This window comes from Chiloscyllium punctatum, chromosome 5, assembly GCF_047496795.1.
Source record: "Chiloscyllium punctatum isolate Juve2018m chromosome 5, sChiPun1.3, whole genome shotgun sequence".
NCBI classification, from domain to species: Eukaryota; Metazoa; Chordata; class Chondrichthyes; order Orectolobiformes; family Hemiscylliidae; genus Chiloscyllium; species Chiloscyllium punctatum.
The window spans coordinates 66038515-66058632 of record NC_092743.1 but is presented as its reverse complement, the minus strand read 5'-3'; the positions used below and the strand labels follow the sequence as shown (position 1 = coordinate 66058632).

The following is a 20118-nucleotide window of genomic DNA, read 5'->3' as shown; positions in this document are numbered from 1 at the left end:
CTTTGTAAATATAATCAGAGCTTCTCCTCCACCACTTTAAGGCAGTGAATTACAGGTTCCCCATCATTCTTTGGATGGAAATGTTTCCCTCAAACGTTGTCTTTAATCTCCTAACTCTAACCCTAAATCCTTGCCCCCTAATTCTGGATCCCTCAACTAAAAGGATCCTATCCACTCTATCTTGATCATCATAATTTTATATGCTTCAATTAAGGCTCAGTTTCCTGTGTTCCAAAGAAAACAATTGTACTCTGTTAAAGCCTTTCTCATAACTAACATTCTGCAGTCTTGAAAACATCCTCTAAACCATTCTGTGGTTTTTAGGGCAATCACATCTTTAATACAGTGTGCTGACCAGCACTACACACAGCTTGCCAATATTCCTAGCTTGTGATTTATTACAGTTCCCAGCTCCTGTTTTCTGTGCCTCAGCTGATAAAATTAAGTATACTGTGCCTTTCCACCATGTTGTTGATCTGTCCAGTCATTTTTTGAGATCAGTGGACATTGCCCTTTGGTCTCCTACACTTCAGTGTCCTGTCATTTATTTGAACTCCATTTATAACTGTTCCATTGACCTGTCTTGTCATTGATATCATCCTGCAGTGTCCAGATATCGACTTCATTTCACACAGACAATTTTTTTTCTACAGATTTCTTAATCGTAATCCTTCTGTTCAAGCCCAAATCATTGATGGAATCATTCAGTACAGAAGAGGCTCTTCAGGCCATTGATTCTGTACTGTCAAAATATACACTACTATCTACATTAGTCCCACTTGCCTCACTAGGCACATAGGATAGGAATAATATATTGACATGGATTGAGAAATAGTTGACAGACAGAAAAAGAGAGTGAGAATAAATGGGACATTTTCCAAGTGGCAGGCAGTAACCAGTAGGGTACCACAAGAATCAGTCCTTCGGACCCTGGATGTTCCTAATAGATATAAGTGACCCGGATAGGAGAAACAAATGTAACAAGTTTGGTGATGTCACATAACTGTGTGGGATTGAGAGTTGTGAGGAGAATGCGAGGAGATTTCAAGATGATCTCGACAAGTTGTGAATGGATATTCACATGTTAGATGCAAAACAATGTGAAGTTATACCCTTCAATGTGAAAAACAGAAAGGATGAGTATTATTTAAATGATGTATTGGGAAATGTGAATGTATGAAGGGATCTGGGTGTTCCTGCACACTAGTCAATGAAAATTGACAGACAAGTGCAGCAAGCAGATTGGAAGGTCAATGGTAAATTGGCCTTCATTGCAAGAGCATTTGAGTTCAGAAATAGGGATTTGTTATGCAGTATTACAGTGCCTTAGTGAGACCACACCTGGAGTATTGAGTGCAGTTATGGTCTCCGTGCTTAGGAAAGGAAAAAGATATAGTTACCCTCGATGGAGATTCATAGGGCTGATATTGGGGATGGCAGAATTGTTCTATGTGGCAACATTGAGTCGATTGGGCCTGTATTCAATAAAGTTTAGAAGGATGAGAGGGGATCTGGTTGAAACTTATAAAATTCTAGCAGGACTGGACAGACTAGATGCAGGAGAGGATGTGTTCCCAGAACTAGGGAACGCAGTCTCAGGACGTGTGGTAGACCATTTGGGTAATATCCCTCAGAATATTTCATTCTACTGACATTACCCTGACTACTGTTATTACTCAGTCTATCCATTTCTCACATTTTACTATTTATAAAAAAATCTTCCAATTTTCCTTGACTTTATTTACATTTTTTCATGCTGTCTCTTCACTTTCTTAATATCCTTTTGCATTTCATTTCATCTCTACTTCTTATAATCCTGAGTTTCTGGAGTTTTGAGCCATATTGTAAGATTTAATTTTATCTTAAACACTCTAACTTCTTTGACATCTGAGGAATTCTATATTTGTTAGAGCTACCCTTTTTCTTTAATGGAATATGCTTACTTTCAACCTTCACTGTCGTCCATGAATGCTTGTCATTGACCTGCGAACAATTTACCTTTTTTTTCCCTCATTTAACCTATTTTTCTAATCGGCCTGTTCAGAGATGTCATTACACACCTCTGAAGCAGGTGGGACTTGAACCCAGGCTTCTCAATCTAGGGGTGGTGGCTTTACAGTTGCACGGCACCAGCCCCACAATTAATCTTCAAATGGTTGTTTCCAATGTTCTAGAGCTGAATCACATCAAACTTAAATCATCATATGACAAGAACTGTTTGAATGCAATCTATTGTTTCATGGCAAGTTAGAAGTTGAAAAGGTGAATTTTCATTCATGCCTCCCTTTTGATTCAATTTCATGCATTTTTGGAAAAGTGGTTTTAATTATGGTGGTATTAAAATAACAACAATTTGGAATGTTTAATGCCTCACAAAGTACTTCTCTATTCCTGCAGGAATGGACAGAATCAAATATCATGCTGAATGACATTGTGGAACTCGAGATGGATGAGATGAACCAACATGAATGTATGGCAACCATGACTGCTTTAATCAAACACATGCAGAAGACTAACATTACACCTAAAGTTGAGGAGGTGAGGAAACAGTTGGAAAACAGCTATTACATTTACTGTTATATATGGCACACACATACAATAGGGAAAAAGTATTCAATCTCATACAGGCTGCTAAAATGTTGCAAGGGAGTAATTTAGAATCATAGAATTCCTACAGTGCAAACAGATGTCCCATCACATTTGCACGGTCTGTCCAAAGAGCATCCCATTCAGACCCCATCCCTATCCTATCTCTCTAGCCCCTGGCTGATCCACCTAGCCTGCATACCCTGTACACTAAAAGGGAATGTAAGATTAGAAACAGGCCCTTCGGCCCAACCAGTCCACACTGACCCTCCGAAGAGTAACCCACCCAGACCTATTTCTTTTTGACTAATGCACCTAACACTATGGGCAATTTAGCATGGCCAATTCACCTGACCTGCACATCTTTGAACTGTGGGAGGAAACTGGAGTACCCAGAGGAAACCCATGCAGACACAGGACGAATGTGCAAATCCACACAGGTAGTCACCCAAGGCTGGAATCGAACCTGGGATCCTGGTGCTGTGAAGCAGCAGTGCTAACCTGCAAATCTTTTGACTGTGGGAAGAAACCACCTGTAAAAATCCACGCCAGCACAGGGAGAACGTGCAAATTCCATATGCATCATCCAAGGCTGGAATTGAACCTTGGTCCCAATTGCTCTGAGGCACTTTGTGCCATATTCCTCATTTGTTCATTTCATGAAGCTTTCATAGGTAGTGGAACTACTGTCTACTTGCAGGAAGTGGAAACAGTCTGCCTTGTGCTGCTTGAAACAGTGCAATGTGAATCAAATTTCACCTTGTTTATTGATCCAAGAATTGTTAAAAAATCAAATCTGTTTACCTAAATAAAGTAAAAGAGAATAATTCACATTCCAAGGCCACAAGTCTTCCTTAAAGCATCTCACTGCCAATTAATTAAGTTTGAAGTGTATTCAAAGTTGACAAATATCAGCAGCCAGTTTGTATTCAATAAGGTCCTACGCACAGCAACTGAGATAATGACCAGTTAATACAAAGGCAAAATGCTTTGAGTGCTGGAAATCAAATATAAAAACAAAGTGGGAGAGAAACAACATAAGTAATGTCCCTTCATCAGAGGAGGTGGTAGTATTTGTGGTGATGTCACTGGACTAGGAATCCAGACCCTAGTAAGTATTCTAGGAGCATGGCGACTGGTGAAATTTAAATTAACAAAAAGCTAATGCCACACATCTGAACACTATTATTTAGCAGGGCTATTAATTACAAGCAAGTAAAGGTTGAGGAAGCTCTGAATGTGCTATATTCCACCACGGACACCCTGGAGACGGAACACCCCGAGACCCTGTTTATTGTAACTGGCGACTTCAATCAAGCCAATCTAAGGAAGGTGTTGCCCAAGTATCACCAGAACATTACCGCCCCACCAGGGGCCCGAACATTTTAGACCACTGGTACACCACTGTGAAAGATGCCTACCGCTCCATCCTCAGCCCTCATTTTGGGAGCTCTGATCACAATACAGTGTTTCTTCCCTGGTTTTCAGGCAAAAGCTACGTAAGAATCCTACTCATTGACTGCAGTTCAGCCTTCAACACTATTATCTCCTCGAGACTGACTATTAAACTTAGTGATCTCTGACTGAGCCCCACTCTCTGCAACTAGATTCTCAGTTTCCTGACCCACACCCACAATCAGTGGAGACTGGGGACAATATTTCATCCTCACTAGCAGTCAACACTGGAACCCCCCACGGGTGCAAACTCAGCCCCCTATTGTACTCACAGTATACCCATGACTGTGTCATCAAATAGTAGACTAATTCCATTTACGAGTTCACTGATGACACCACCATAGTTGGTCGAATCTCAGATGGTAACAAAACAGACTACAGACGTGAGGTGGAAGACCTGGAAAAATGGTGCACTGAGAACAAAATAGCTCTCAATGCCGGCAAAACCAAGGAACTCATTATTGACTTTCGGCGGGATGTTAGTAATGCCCCCTACACATTAACAGCACAGAGGTGGAATGAGTGGAGAGTGTCAAGCTCCTGGGAGTGGTCATCCACAACAAGCTTTCATGGACTCTTTGTGGACGCGCTGGTTACAAAGGCCCAACGATGTCTCTCCTTCCTCAGGCAGCTGAGAGAATTTGGCATAACAATGAATACCCTTGCCAACTTTTGTAGGTGCGCCTTCAAGAACATTCTGTCTAGATGTATCACTACCTGGTATGGCAACTGTACCATTCAAGATTGGAGGTGGTTACAGAGAGTGGTGAACTTAGCCCGGACAATCACAAAGGCCAACCTCCCATCTATAGAATCCATCCACCAGGCCCGCTGTTAAGGAAAGGCCGTCAGCATTCTCAAAGATCCATCCCACCCTGGCAATGCTTTTCTACAACCTCTACCATCGGGGAGAAGGTACAGAAACCTGAACACACGCACCAGCTGGTTTTGAAACAGTTTATACCTTACTGTTGTTAGAATACTGAATGGACTCTCAAACTCTTAACATTCACCTAAACCTGTGTTTTTGTGTTTGCCACTGTTGACTTATTATTTACTTATCTGTGCTACTTAACTCTGTGATTTGCCCACATTGCTCGCAAGACAAAGCCTTTCACTGTGCCTCAGTGCACGTGACAATAAATTAAACTCAATTCAATTCAATTATGACGAGAGGCTGAGTAGGTTGGGCTGGATTGATATTTAGAAGAATGAGATGTGATCTCATTGAAACGAGAAGATTCTTAGGGGGCCTGACAGGATAGATGTGGAACAGTGCTTTCCCCTCAGGAGAGTCGAGGACCAGAAGGCATAATCTCAGAACAATGGTTCACATATTTAAGTTGGAGCTAAGGAGGAATTTCTTCTCTGAGGATAGCAAATTTCTGGACTTTATTACCTTAGAGGCTGTAGAGGAGTCATAAAATATATTCAAGGCTGAGATACACAGATTTATAATCAGTATGGGAATCAAAGGTTATGGGGCAAAGGCAGGAAAGTGGAATTAAGGATTATTAAATCAGTCATGTTCTCATTAATAGCAAAGCAGACTCAGTGGGGTGTGTGGCCTACTACTTCTTGGTCTTATGATTGTCATAAAAACTAATGTCCTTCAGGAAGGAATTCTGCTGTCCTTACCAGGTTGAGTTTACATGTGACTTCAGATTACAGCAACATGGTTAGCTCTAAACTACCCTCTAGGAAACTAAACATGGACAATAAATGCTAGCCAGTCATGCCCGCATCCTGAAAACAAATTTCAGAATCTCTGAAACATGTCTACCCCAACCTAGCTTTTCTGCTGAGGTTTTCACAAAATTCGCAACCTCTGACTGAGACAAGGGAGATACCAACTAAGCCAAACTAACATAGGGATGAATAATTTAATTATTACTTTATAATTTTGTTGCTATGGCAAAAAATTGAAAACTTGTATTCTTGGATTTAACATTCAAGTTATTTTCTTGTAATCTTTCTATTGCAGGGGAAAACCCCACATGAACTTCCACCATGGATGAAATTTCTGCATGGAAAGTTAGGAAATTCTGCAACACCGTTAAATATCCGACTCTTCGTTGCAAAGCTTATTGTTAACACTGAAGAGGTCCTAAGTTTATTAGCTCTTTTAACTTGTGTTTATTTATGTATTTGTTTTAATATGAAATTCTTTGATTCACTGTTTTGAGATTTACTTGGTCTGTTTATCAAGTTGGCTGGACAAGCTAACTCCAGACTTTTCCTGTACCCTTGACCAACCTGCAGTCAGTTAGTCAAATATATGTCAGGTTGACTTCTCTTCGGCACTTTGTTTCTCCTGCCTTCAGCAAGGCACTGTTTGACATTCATACAGAGCATGTGATTAACAGTCAAGACCAATAAATCATAGGGATAACTCTTGCATTATAATACTTAATCTCAAAAACTTGGTCTGCAGATCATTGTCACTGAACAGTAATTGTTTCTTGGCTTATTTTCCACAGGTCAGTTGTAGAATTCTGCATTCTAATGTTGTGTTTAGCAAATTTGTGGATATTATGTAAACTCAATTTTGTCACAGGAACACTGCTACTGAACTCTGGAAAATAAAATACATATCCATCGGTCCTCAATAGTCATCCATATAATTAAAATTATGCATCAATGTGTTGCACTTTCAACTTTACCATCATGATTTCCTCAGTCCATTTTTATAATAGAAGCTAAGTAGACTTTGCTGTAATTGTGTTCTTTCTTACAGCGCCATCAACTTAAGATACCTGGCAAGCAACATTCTAATCTCTCAAGGCATATGTTGCCACATTTTCTTTTTCCTTTTTGCTCGCATATGATGTACATATGTACTTCCAAAGCACAGAGCTTGCAGTCTGAGATATTTATCAAAATGTTCTTTTCCTTGATATTTTAATGAGAGTTGAGGATTTCATTAAATATAATTATGATGTGCAAGCCGAGTTTCAATAAGTATTATTCTGGTATGAAAGAGTTCATCTGAATTTGAGCGAATGCAAATAACTATATTTCTTTGTAGATTTTCCAACCATATGCCAAGGAATGGTTGGGGCCCCTTCTGCAACTAGTAGTTTCAGGCAATAATGGAGGTGATGGCATTCACTACATGGTTGTGGAAATTGTCGTTACAGTTCTATCTTGGATAAGTGTGGCCACTCCAAAGGTACAGGTTAGCCTTTGGATCTGTCTCATTATGTTTATGTCAAGAAAGAGATATTTTGGTTTCCATGTCATTGATTTCAAAAATCCTAAGTTACAATTTCTTGTATTAAGTTCTGAGCTACATTTGGAAAGGATACAAAAAAAAGAGCAAGGACATAGGAATAGAATTGATCACCACAGTAAAGAACTAACACTCGCACTGTGTTTAACATTTGATTGGCCAAACTAACTCATCGTTTGCTGCGATTTGATTATTAACGTTGAAGTATGTCAGCGTTCGCAATCTGTACAAATCTGACCAAATCCATCAAACTCATTCGGTTTTTAAAGCAGGACCTGTTTGTGACTATATTTATCCATATCCCTGTTCCTATTCTCTTCCTTTGTGGCATAGTAGATGCACAATAATCGCATCTGTAATTTCAGGAAGGTAGTGTCCCAGAGTTCATTTACATGGAGCAACTGGACTTCACTTACTTAGAGCGGAGGCATTTAAAGAGAAGTTTAATAAAGGAATTCAAAATTATGAAGGGTTTTACATACATAGACATATACAACTTAGAAGATAGGAGCTGGAGGAGGCCATTTAGCCCTTCAAGTCTGCTTAGTCATTCATAGAGTAATAGAGATGTACAGCATGGAAACAGACCCTTCGGTCCAACTCGTCCATGCCGACCAAATATCCTACCCTGATCTAGTTCCGTTTGCCAGCAATTGGCCGTGATTCTTCCAAACCCTTCCTATTCATATACCCATACAGATGCCTTTTAAATACTGTAATTGTACTATCCTCCACCACTTCCTCTGACAGCTCATTCCATACACAGACCACCCTCTGCATGAAAAAGTTGTCCCTTAGGTCTCTTTTATATCTTTGCCCTCTCACCCCAAACCTATGCCCTCTAGTTCTGGACTCCCCCACCCCAGGGAAAAGATCTTGTCTATTGATCCTACCTATGACCCTCATGATTTTATAAATCTCTATAAGGTCACCCCTTAGCCTCTGATGCTCCAGGGAAAACAGCCCTAGCCTAGTCAGCCTCTCCCTGTAGCTCAAGTCCTCCAACCCTGGCAGCATCCTTGTAAAGCTTTTCTGAACCCTTTCAAGTATTCATCACAATCATGGCTGATCGTCCAACTCAATACCCTAATCCTGCTTTCTCTCCATGACCTTTGATCCCATTTGCCCCAAGTGCTATATCTGGCTGCCTCTTGAGTACATTCAGTGTTTTGGTATCAACTACTTCCTGTGGCAATGAATTCCAAAGGCTGACCACATTTTGGGTCAAGAAAATGTCTCCTCATCTCCGTCCTAGATGGCCCATCCTGAATCCTCAAACTGTAACCCTTGGTTCTGGACACACCCTCTGTCGAGAACAACCTCCCTGCATCTACCCTATCTAGTTCTGATTTGAATTGTACAAGTCTCTGGGAGGTCCCCCTTCTTTATCTGAACTCCAGTATAAACACTCCTAACCTAGTCAATCGCTCCTCATACGTCAGTCTCATCATTCCTGGAATCAGCCTGGTAAACCGTCGCTGTACTCCTTAGAGAGCAAGAGCATCCTTCCTCAGAAAAGGAGACCAAACCTGCACCTCACTAAGGCCCTGTATAACTGCTCCTGTACTCAAAACCTCTCACAATGAAGCCCAACATGCCATTTGCCTTCTTAACCGCCTGCTACATCTACATGCTTTTGATTGACAAAACAAGGAAAAACTACTTCCACAAGTGGAAGGATAAGTAACCAGATAAAAAATATTCATGGTAATTGGCAAAATAACCAGATGAGCAGTTATTTTATGAAGCAAGTTCTGATCTGGAATGCGCTGCCTCAGGGTGCTGGAAATGGGTGGCACGGTGGCTTGGTGGTAAGCACTGCTGCCTCACAGTGCCAGGGACCCGGGTTCAATTCCAGCCTTGGGTGATTGTCTGTGTGGAGTTTGTATATTCTCCCAGTGTCTGTGTGAGTTTCCTCTGGGTGCTCCAGTTTCCTCCCACAGACCAAAGATGTACAGGTTAGATGAATTGGCCATGCTAAATTCCCAATGGTGTTAGGTGCATTCGTCAGGGGTAAATATAGGGTAGGGGAATGGGTCTGGGTGGGTTACTCTTTGGAGGGTTGGTGTGGATTTGTTGGGCTGAAGGGCCTGTTTCCATATTGTAGGGAATCTAATCTAAAAATAAATTCAGTAGTAACTTGGGGAAAAAGAATTGTATATGAAAAGAAAGAAATGCATGGCCGTGGGAAAGGGAGTGGGAAATGTTGAAAGTTTTTACAGAGTCAGCACAAGGACAATGCAGATCAAATGGCCTCTGATGCTGTATGCACTGATGATAAGATTGCAGCCTGAAATTAAGAAGTGTCAATTCTTAAATACTGTTATTAGGGAGACTTGAAGAATGAGATCCTTGCAAATCGCCTTCTGGAGTTTTTGATGAAGAATTGTTTTCACGAGAAAAGGGTGGTATTCAGACACAATCTGGAAATCATTAAAACAGTAGTTGAATGCTGGAAGGATTGTCTATCCATCCCTTACAGGTATGGGTTTTGCATTTGACTAACCATTAGCAGGACTTTTACATGTATGAATACAGTGGTGCAATATTTCTCAGTGGTCAGGCTGTAATAAATTAGATGTAGAAAATTTTGGAGAGTGGAGTTTCAGCCAGAAAACGATTTATTTTTGAGCCACCAATTTAAAAAAAAATTAACATTTGTAAAGAGCCTTTTACAACCTCAATTCTCAATGACTTTATAGTCAGTGAAGGGATTTTAATGTGTAATTACTATTTTACTGTAGAAAAATTAATAATTACAGTAAGGCCTCATAACAGTAATTTGAAAATGACCAAATAGTCTTTATTGTGTACCTGAGAAAACAGTTGTGGTTTGATATTTCATCTGCAAGAAGGCACCTGAAGCAGTGCTGCATTTCCTCAATGCTGCATCATATCAACATTGATTTTATTGTCAAGTATTTCACCTGACAATTGAAAACATGACCTTCTATGTTGAGTGATAGTCATGGTTTACTGCTAGCATTAGCCTCCCATGTACAAAGCAACCTCGATCATCCAAACAACACGGGCGGGGAGTATTTTGTTGGATAATTGGAAGTTTGAATAATCGAATGCCGGATAACACAGTTTAGCCAAGCACCCGAATCTTGCGATCTTGCTGAATAATCCGAAATTCGGATAATCGAATGCCGGATTATCAAGGTTCCTCTGTATAAGGAAGAAACAGGGAAGCTGTGGTGTGCATTATATCCATTCCAGCTGAAGCAGGAGCTGTTCAACCTAAGACCAGTTTCCACCTCTTGGGGTGAAGTCCTCAAGGATGCAACATTTCAGGCACCTCTACAAGATTCTTTTTTAAATGACCTTTCCATCTATTTTCCTCAATTAATGTTACTACAAGCAAGTTTAAAAGTATTTCCTCCCTCCCCTCCCCAAAAGCAGTTATCTCAACCCATGTAAACCTCAGTTAAATGTCCCCTTAGCCTCCTCCATATCAAAGAAAACGATCCCAACTTTGCAAATCTTTCTTCACAAATAAAATTTTCTATTTCTCGCACCATCTTTCTATGCATGAGCTATAAAAGTTGTAATAGCTAACAGGATAGAAAGCAGGAAAATGAGGCAAAGTTACTTTAAAGAAATTACAGTTTTGGAGCATTGTGTTTGTCTGTAAAAGATCTTTGCTGCATGCTTTATCTAACTTTTGAAAATTTTATGACAAATTGTGTAGCCTGATCTTTGATCGGTTTGCTGGAAGGGATCCGAATACCAAAGACAACTCTGTGGGCATCCAGTTGCTTGGGATTGTTCTTGCCAATAACTTACCTCCATATGATTGCAAATGTGAAATTGACAGTGAAAGGTAAGGTTAAAAAATAGTTACTAATATTAGCTACAAAAATTTAATGATTCTGAAACTGTAAATCTATTTAAACTTCCTAAAATGCTTTTAACAGACCTAAAATTGTCGTCAAAGTAGAACATTATAAGGAAGGGTCGTTTTGGGCTTGAAATGTTAACACTACTTTTTTCTCCACAGATGCTGCCTGACCTGCTGAGTTTAATAGCATTTCCTGTTTCTATTTCAGATTTCCAGCATCTGCGGTGCTTGGCTTTTAGAATAAAACTTTGTTTAATAATGAAATTATATTTTATGTTGCCTTCAGCACACATTGTAAATGTGTGTATACGGAATCTACATTGATTTGATATGTCAAAATCTCAGTCTCCTAGCACCATTTGTTAGTATGACGTTACGAAGTTGTCTGGTCTGAACACCTATAATCCTGTGGGCCATTCAATTAATAAGTCAAACACCCATGAGACTGGAGGACATGCAGCTGATTCTGATGCTACACCCTGATGCTAAAGGATAAATGAGAAGGATTAATGATTAAAATCCATATAGTTAAATAGTATTCAGATCTGTGCATCCAGAAATTTCTCTTAATAGTTTTTTTTAGTGTTGTTCAAGGGATATAGGCAATGCTGGCCAGACTGATATTTGTTGCCCATCCATAATTGGCTGGAGAGGTCACCTGTGGGTCAGGAATGTGATGATGCTGCTCCTTTAACAAGGTTATGATGTCCTTGGCTTTGTTTTTCAGAGAGCTACCTCCGAGAAGTCTAAATTTGAAGGATTTTAGGGCTAATTTGATTATTGCTAACTGATACTGCCTCAGACAAAAGCCTTTCAAGTTTAAAAACAGCTACAGTAAAAAGGGAGTAGCTAGTTCTCCCAGCTCAGCTTTTCTCTTACATCATATCATCCTCTGCCACTTCCGCCACCTACAAACGGACCCCACCACCAGAAATATGTTTCCCTCCCCACCCCGATCAGCATTCTGGAGAGACCATTCCCTTCGTGACTCCCTCGTCAGATCCATGTCCCCTAACAGCTCACACCTCACACCCGGCACCTTCCCTTGCCACCGCAGGAAGTGCAAAACCTGCGCCCACACCTCCATCCAAGGCCCCAAAGGATCCTTCCACATCCGACAGAGATTTACTGCACCTCCACCAATGTCATCTACTGTGTATCTGTTGCACCTGATGTGGTCTGCTCTACATTGGGAGACAGGACACCAACTTGCAGATCCTTTCAGAGAACATCACTGGGACACCTGTGGGAAGCCTTCTGAAATGAGATAACAAGAATCCAGAGAAAGTATATTCCTGTCAGGGTGAAAGGGAAGGCTGGTAGGTATCGGGAATGCTGGATGACTAAAGAAATTGAGGGTTTGGTTAAGAAAAAGAAGGAAGCATATGTCAGGTATAGACAGGATAGATCGAGTGAATCCTGTAAAGAGTATAAAGAAAGTAGGAGTATACTTAAGAGGGAAATCAGGAGGGCAAAAAGGGGACATGAGATAGCTTTGGCAAGTAGAATTAAGGAGAATCCAAAGTGTTTTTACAAATATATTAAGGACAAAAGGGTAACTAGGGAGAGAATAGGGCCCCTCAAAGCTCAGTAAGGTTCCCTTTGTGTGGAGCCACAGAAAATGGGGGAGATTACTAATTGAATATTTTGCATCAGTATTTACTGTGGAAAAGGATATGGAAGATATAGACTGTGGGGAAATAGATGGTGACATCTTGCAAAATGTCCCAATTACAGAGGAGGAAGTGCTGGATTTCTTGAAATGGTTAAAAGTGGATAAATCCCCAGGACCTGATCAGGTGAACCCTAGAACTCTGTGGGAAGCTAGAGAAGTGATTACTGGGCCTCTTGCTGAGATATTTGTATCATCAATAGTAAGAGGTGAGGTGCTGGAAGACCGGAGGTTGGCAAACGTGGTGCCACTGTTTAAGAAGGGTGGTAAGGACAAGCCAGGGAACTATAGACCGGAGAGCCTGACCTTGGTGGTGGGCAAGTTGTTGGAGGGAATCCTGAGGGACAGGATGTACATGTTTTTGGAAAGGCAAGGACTGATTTGGGATAGTCAACATGGCTTTGTGCATGGGAAATCATGTCTCACAAACTTGATTGAGTTTTTTGAAGAAGTAACAAAGAGGATTGATGAGGGCGGAGCAGTAGAAGTGATCTATATGGACTCCAGTAAGGCATTCGACAAGGTTCCCCATGGGAGACTGGTTAGCGAGGTTAGATCTCATGGAATACAGGGAGAACTAGCCATTTGGATACAGAACTGGCTCAAAGGTAGAACATAGAGGGTGGTGGTGGAGGATTGTTTTTCAGACTGTGACCAGTGGAGTGCCACAAAAATCGATGCTGGGCCCTCTACTTTTTGTCATTTACATAAATGATTTGGATGCGAGCATTAGAGGTACAGTGAGTAAGTTTGCAGGTGACACCAAAATTGGAGGTGTAGTGGACAGCGAAGAGGGTTACCTCAGATTACAACAGGATCTGGACCAGATGGGCCAGTGGGCTGAGAAGTGGCAGAAGGAGTTTAATTCAGATAAATGCGAGGTGTTGCATTTTGGGAAAGCAAATCTTAGCAGGGCTTATACACTTAATGGTAAGGGAGTGTTGCTGAACAAAGAGACCTTGGAGTGCAGGTTCATAGCTCCTTGAAAATGAAGTTGCAGGTAGATAGGATAGTGAAGAAGGTGCTTGGTATGCTTTCCTTTATTGGTCAGCGTATTGAGTACAGAGTTGGGAGGTCATGTACAGGACATTGGTTAGGCCACTGTTGGAATATTGCGTGCAATTCTAGCGGAAAGATGTTGTGAAACTTGAAAGGGTTCAGAAAAGATTTACAAGGATGTTGCTAGGGTTGGAGGATCTGAGCTACAGGGAGAGGCTGAGCAGGCTGGGGCTGTTTTCCCTGGAGCGTCGGAGGCTGATGGGTGACCTTATAGAAGTTTACAAAATTATGAGGATCATGGGTGGGATAAATAGACAAAGACTTTTCCCAGGGATTGGGAGAGTCCAGAACTAGAGGGCATAGGTTTAGGGTGAGAGGGGAAAGATATAAAAGAGACCTAAGGGGCAACGTTTTCGCGTAGAGGGTGGTATGTGTATGGAATGAGCTGCCAGAGGATGTGGTGGAGGCTGGTACAATTGCAACATTTAAGAGGCATTTGGATGGGTATATGAATAGGAAGGGTTTGGAGGGATATGGGCCGGGTGCTGGCAGGTGGGACTAGATTGGGTTGAGATATCTGGTCGGCATGGATGGGTTGGACCGAAGGGTCTGTTTCCATGCTGTATATCTCTGACTTTATGACCTGCACCAACCCCACCGCCCCGCAGCTGAATAAGTCAACTCCCCTGCCAGCCTGCCGAGCACATGCAGGTCCTGAGCCTCCCTCATCGCCAAACCCTTACCACCTGACGCCTGGAGGAAGAATGCCTCATATTCTGCCTTGGGACCCTGCAACCACAGAATCAATGTTGATTTCACCAACTTTCTCATTTCCCCTCACCCACATTATCCCAGTCCCAAGCCTTCACCTTGACACTGCCCTCTTGACTTCACCTTTGCCATCAATCCGTTCCGCCTTCCTCTTCAAACTGGAACCTTCTCCCCCGTCTTCATCTACCTATCTCATTCTCAGCTACCTTTCCCCCAACCCCACCCCCCCTCCCATTTATCTCTGGCCCACCAGCCTCATTCCAGATGAAGGGCTTATATCTGAAATGTTGATTCACCTGCTGTTCGGACGCTGCCTGACCTGCTACACTTTTCCAGCACCACACTGTCATCTCTGATCTCTAACACCTGCAGTCCTCACTTTCTCCTCAGCTTTTCTCTGGTTTGGTTTGTCTGGTTATTCACTGAAAGCAGTCAGGCAGTTGTAAAAGCTACTGGAACCAAAAAAGCAGGTCCATGCTGATCCTCCTCTCTCTGACATCTCTCCTATAAGATCCTGTGTTTGATTTTACTTTTTGTGTCAAAGGGTGTTTAGGGGGATTGTTGCAAGTATTTGGAACAGCATCATGAAGTTGGGATGATCTGTTGGATTTTTGGATAGATTATGTTATTTGGTATTCTGTTCTTTTTTGTTTGAGTTTCATTTGGTAATCTTGTAAATAAATTCTGTTTTGTTTAAAATAACATGGTTTGACCAACTGGATCCCTTCTGGAATATCCATGTTACACCTTCTTAAAAAACGAGCAATGTTAGGTTATGGGCTACAGTCTTGAAATGTTTTGAGGGGGTCGGTCCTGGTCCACAACAGGAGTCACGAGTAAGAAAGACTACTTAAAGATGGCAGAGGGAAATCATGTTTAGCACATACAGAGAGAAGGTCACTATGCAAGCTAATAGTCTACATGCAGGGAGTGGAACTGAATATCCAGCGGTATTCAGTTTTTAGGAAGAAGAAGCAAAAAGGAAGAGGAGGTGAGGAAGCATTGATGGTTAACAAGAAAATGAATGCAATTGTGAAGAATGATATAGGCTGTGGTGAAGTAGAATCTGTATAGGTAAAGCTTAGAGATACCAAGGGGCAGCAAACAATAGGGTTTTCTATACATCACTGAACTGTGGTGGTAATGTTGGTGAAGGCATTAGATAGAAAATCACAGATTCAAGCAATAAAAGTACCAATGTAATTGTGGGCAACTTTAATCTGCATATAGATTGGACAAATCAAATCAGTGACAATACCCTAGAGGAAGAACGTTAGAAGTATTTACAAGATAGTTTTCTGGATATCAGTATGTTGAGAAATCTGCTAGAGAACAGACCATCCTGCTCCGGACCAACCAACCCAACCACCCCGTAGCCCAACACTTCAACTCCCCCTCTCACTCCACCAAGGACATGCAGGTCCTTGGACTCCTCGATCGCCAGACCATGGCAACACGACGGTTGGAGGAAGAGCGCCTCATCTTCCGCCTAGGAACCCTCCAACCACAAGGGATGAACTCAGATTTCTCCAGTTTCCTCATTTCCCCTCCCCCACCTTGTCTCAGTCAAATCCCTCGAACTCAGCACCACCTTCCTAACCTGCAATCTTCTTCCTGACGTCTCCGCCCCCACCCCACTCCAGCCTATCACCCTCACCTTGACCTCCCTCCACCTATCACATTCCCAACGCCCCTCCCCCAAGTCCCTCCTCCCTACCTTTTATCTTAGCCTGCTGGACACACTTTCCTCATTCCTGAAGAAGGGCTGATGCCCGAAATGTCGATTTTCCTGTTCCTTGGGTGCTGCCTGATGTGCTGCGCTTTTCCAGCAACACATTTTCTGCTCTGATCTCCAGCATCTGCAGTCCTCATTTTCTCCCCTAGGTTAAATTAGAGAACATTACATGAATGGATAACAGTGGATAGGCAATGGCAGATATTTAAGGAAAGCATAAAGGATCTGCAACAGTTGTTCATTCCTGTCTGGCACAAAAGTAAAATGGGAAGGGTGGCCCGACCTTGGCTAATGAGGGAAATTATAGATTGTATTAGATCCAAGGAAGGCGTGTACAAATTGGCCAAAAACAGCAGCAAGCCTGAGGATTGGGAGCAGTCTAGTTTGCAATGAAGAGGAGAAAGGGACTGATTAAGAGGGAGGGGATAGAGTACAAGATTTAGTTGAAAACTGATTATAAAAGTCTCTGTAAGTCTGTAAAGAGCGTAAGATTAATGAACATAGAACAATACAGCACAGAATAGTCCCTTCGGCCCACAATGTTGTGCCGAACATTTGTCCTAGCTTAAGCACTTATCCATGTACCTATCCAATTGCTGCTTAAAGGTCACCAATGATCCTGACTCTGCCACTCCCACAGGCAGCGCATTCCATGCCCCCACCACTCTCTGGGTAAAGAACCTACCCCTGAAATCCCCCCTATACCTTCCACCCTTCACCTTAAATTTATGTCCCATTGTCACACTCTGTTGTACCCGGGAAAAAGTCTTTGACTGTCTACTCTATCTATTCCCCTGATCATCTTATAAACCTCTATCAAGTCACCCCTCATCCTTCGCTGTTCCAATGAGAAAAGACCTAGCACTCTCAACCTATCCTCGTACGACCTATTCACCATTCCAGGCAACATCCTGGTAAATCTCCTCTGCACCCTCTCCAAAGCTTCCACATCTTTCCTAAAATGAGGCGACCAGAACTGCACACAGTACTCCAAATGTGGCCTTACCAAGGTCCCATACAGCTGCAACATCACCTCATGACTCTTGAAGGCGAGAGGAAGTCCCTTGATGAAGGAGCAGCACACCGAAAGCTTGTACTTCCAAACAAACCTGTTGGACTATAACCTGGTGTTGTGTGACTTTTAACTAAAAAGAGAGGTAGAGAGAAAAAACAGAATTATTGACCACTTCGCCTGATGTCAATAGTGGGGAGAACACTAGAGTCCAATTTAAAAGAATTAATAACAGAGCACTTGGAAAACAGTGACAGGAGTAGACAGTGTTAGCATGAATTTATGAAAGAGAAATTATGCTTGATAAATCTACTGGAATTTTTGAGGATGTAATTAGTAGGGTTGATAAGGAGGAGCCAATGGATTTGGTTTAATTGGACTTTCAGAAGACTTTTGACAAGGTGTTACATGGTAGATTAGCATGCAAAATTCAAGTGCATTGGATTAGGGGTATTGAACTGACATGGATTGAGAACTGGTTGGCAAACAGGAATAAATTTGTCTTTTCTGAGTGGCAGCACTGACTAGTGGGTTACCACAGAGATCAGTACTTAGAGTCAGGCTATTCACAGTATATAGGAATGACTTAGATGAGGGACTAAATACAATGTCTCCAGGTTTGTAGAAATGCAAAGTTGGGTAGGAAGGTGAGCTGTGAGGACAACGATGCTTCATTGTCAATAGGACCAGTTGAGTGAGTTGGCAGCACTTGGCAGATGAAGTATCTTGTGCATAAATATGAAGGATGGTGGATTATTATCTCAATGACTATAGACTGGGAAAGGGGGAAGATGCAACAAGACCTGAAACCAGTCACTGAAAGTCAGCATGCAGAAGGTGGCATGCAATGAAGACAGATAATGGTATGTAGGCCTTCATAGTGAGATAATTTGTACAACATCAAGTACAGTTTGGTCCTTCTGTGAGAAAGGACATTCCTGATTCCTGGGATGACAGGATTAATGTATGATGAGAGACTGGATCAGTTAGGGCTATATTCACTGGAATTTAGAAGATTGAGAGAGAATCTTTTAGTAACCTATAAAGTGCCAACGGGGCTCGACAAAGTAAATGCAGAAAGGATGTTCCTGATGACCCCAGGGGTCACAGTCTCCGCATACGTGATAGGCTTTTACAAGAGAAATTTCTTTTCCCGAGAGTGTTGAACCTGTGGAATTCTTTGCTGTAGAAAGCAGTTAAGGCCAAAACATTGGACGATTTAACGAATGAGATATAATTCTTAGGACTGAAGGGACCAAAGGGTATGGGGAGAAAGTGGGAACAGTTGGATGTTGAGTTGTGATCCTATTGAATGACTACGTAAGCTTGAAAGGCTGAATGGCCTGCAGTTGCTCCTGCTAACTTCCCTGAAAGAAAGTTCACATTTGTGAACCATATAGGTTTTGACAATAATGAGTAGTTACATGGTTGCCAATAGGCTTCCTTTTAATTCAAGAGTTTTAAAAATTGAGTTTGTATTTCACCAGCTGCCAAGGTAGGATTCAGACCAATGAACCCTGAACACTATTAGCCTGGAATTCTGGCTTATTAATCGAATGACATTGCTACTCTGCCACTTCCTCACAGTGGAAATGGGCACGATGTGATAAATTGCAAGATTTAGCTACTAACAAACAAAGATTTAGTTTTTTTTTTAGAAAGGCTATAAATAGATTGTTAAATTGCAAACAGCATACACTGTATTTTGTTAAGAACATTTTGTAAGGTATTTTTTAAAATTTTGTCTAGTACCAGTTGGAATGGGATGCATCAGGCTAGCTCTCTCTTTGACAGAAACAAAATTCTTTCAATGCATATAATGATTCAGAATGTCTTTAAATTTCTTGCAACTCCCGAGATATGTTGTGAATGTTAAGATATTTGTATATCACAAGCTGAGACTTTTAAATTCCTTGTTCCTGATTGGCAAGGTTTGGGCATCAGGTTTGGCTCCCCATTTCATTCCTGGTGTTTTCAATTATTATCCCAATGCAGCGTCATCCAATTAGACAAATGCTATTTCAATTCCAGTTGTTAAGTTGGCTTCATCACTGGCAACAGCATTTATTAACCTTCTATAATTGCCTTTTGAGAAGATGACAGTGATGTGCCTTCATAGGAACATAGGGCTCAGGAGCAGGAGTGGGTCATTCGGCCCTTTGTACTTTCTGTACCTTTTAATAACGTCATGGCTGATCTAATTGTAGTCTCAGCTCCAGTTTTCTGTCTGCACCCAAGAACCCTTTAAAAAGGAGACTTCTAGATTTTGTCTCCCCATAAGAGGGCCCACCTTTCTAGTATTCATCTTATCCAGCCCCTCAAGAAATTATTATATGCTCAACATTCTTCTAAAATCCACTGGATATAGATCTAACCAGTTTAACCTTTCTTCAGAATATAAGCCCTTCATCTCAGGAATGAGTTAATGGACCTTTTCTGAAATGCTTCATGTTTTGTCTCAAATGAAGAGACCAAACCTGTACAGAGTTCTCCAGATATGATCTCACCAAGGCATTGTGCAGTAAAATATTCTGCCTTTTGTGTGCCATTCCCCTTGAAACAACAACAATCTGTTTGCCTTCCTAATCACTTGCTGTGCCTGCAAACTAACTTTGTGTCTCCTGTACCAAGACACCTGGATCCCTCTGTACGGTTGAGTTCTGCAACCTCTCTCCACATAAGTAGTAAATTTCCTTTCTGTTCCTCCTGCCAAAATGGACAAGTTCGCTTTTGCCATATTTTACTCCATCTGCCAAATTTTTGCTGACTCACTGAATCTGTCTATAATTCTTTGAAAATTCTCCACCTCTTC

General features: G+C 41.6%; 1 protein-coding gene across 4 annotated transcripts in view; it reads left to right on the top strand.

Moving 5' to 3' along the window:
• prkdc (protein kinase, DNA-activated, catalytic subunit) overlaps positions 1-20118 on the top strand; it is a 255219-nt gene that overhangs the window by 132710 nt on the left and 102391 nt on the right. For 2 of the 4 annotated variants that reach the window (XM_072570496.1, XM_072570494.1), the window contains exons 47-51: positions 2398-2538; positions 6026-6145; positions 7070-7213; positions 9604-9755; positions 10968-11099. In XM_072570496.1, coding sequence (XP_072426597.1) covers positions 2398-2538; positions 6026-6145; positions 7070-7213; positions 9604-9755; positions 10968-11099 — 689 coding nt within the window. Of the gene's footprint in view, positions 1-2397; positions 2539-6025; positions 6146-7069; positions 7220-9603; positions 9756-10967; positions 11100-20118 lie in introns of all 4 variants that reach the window. The other 2 variants (XM_072570493.1, XM_072570492.1) reach the window with 1 other exon arrangement.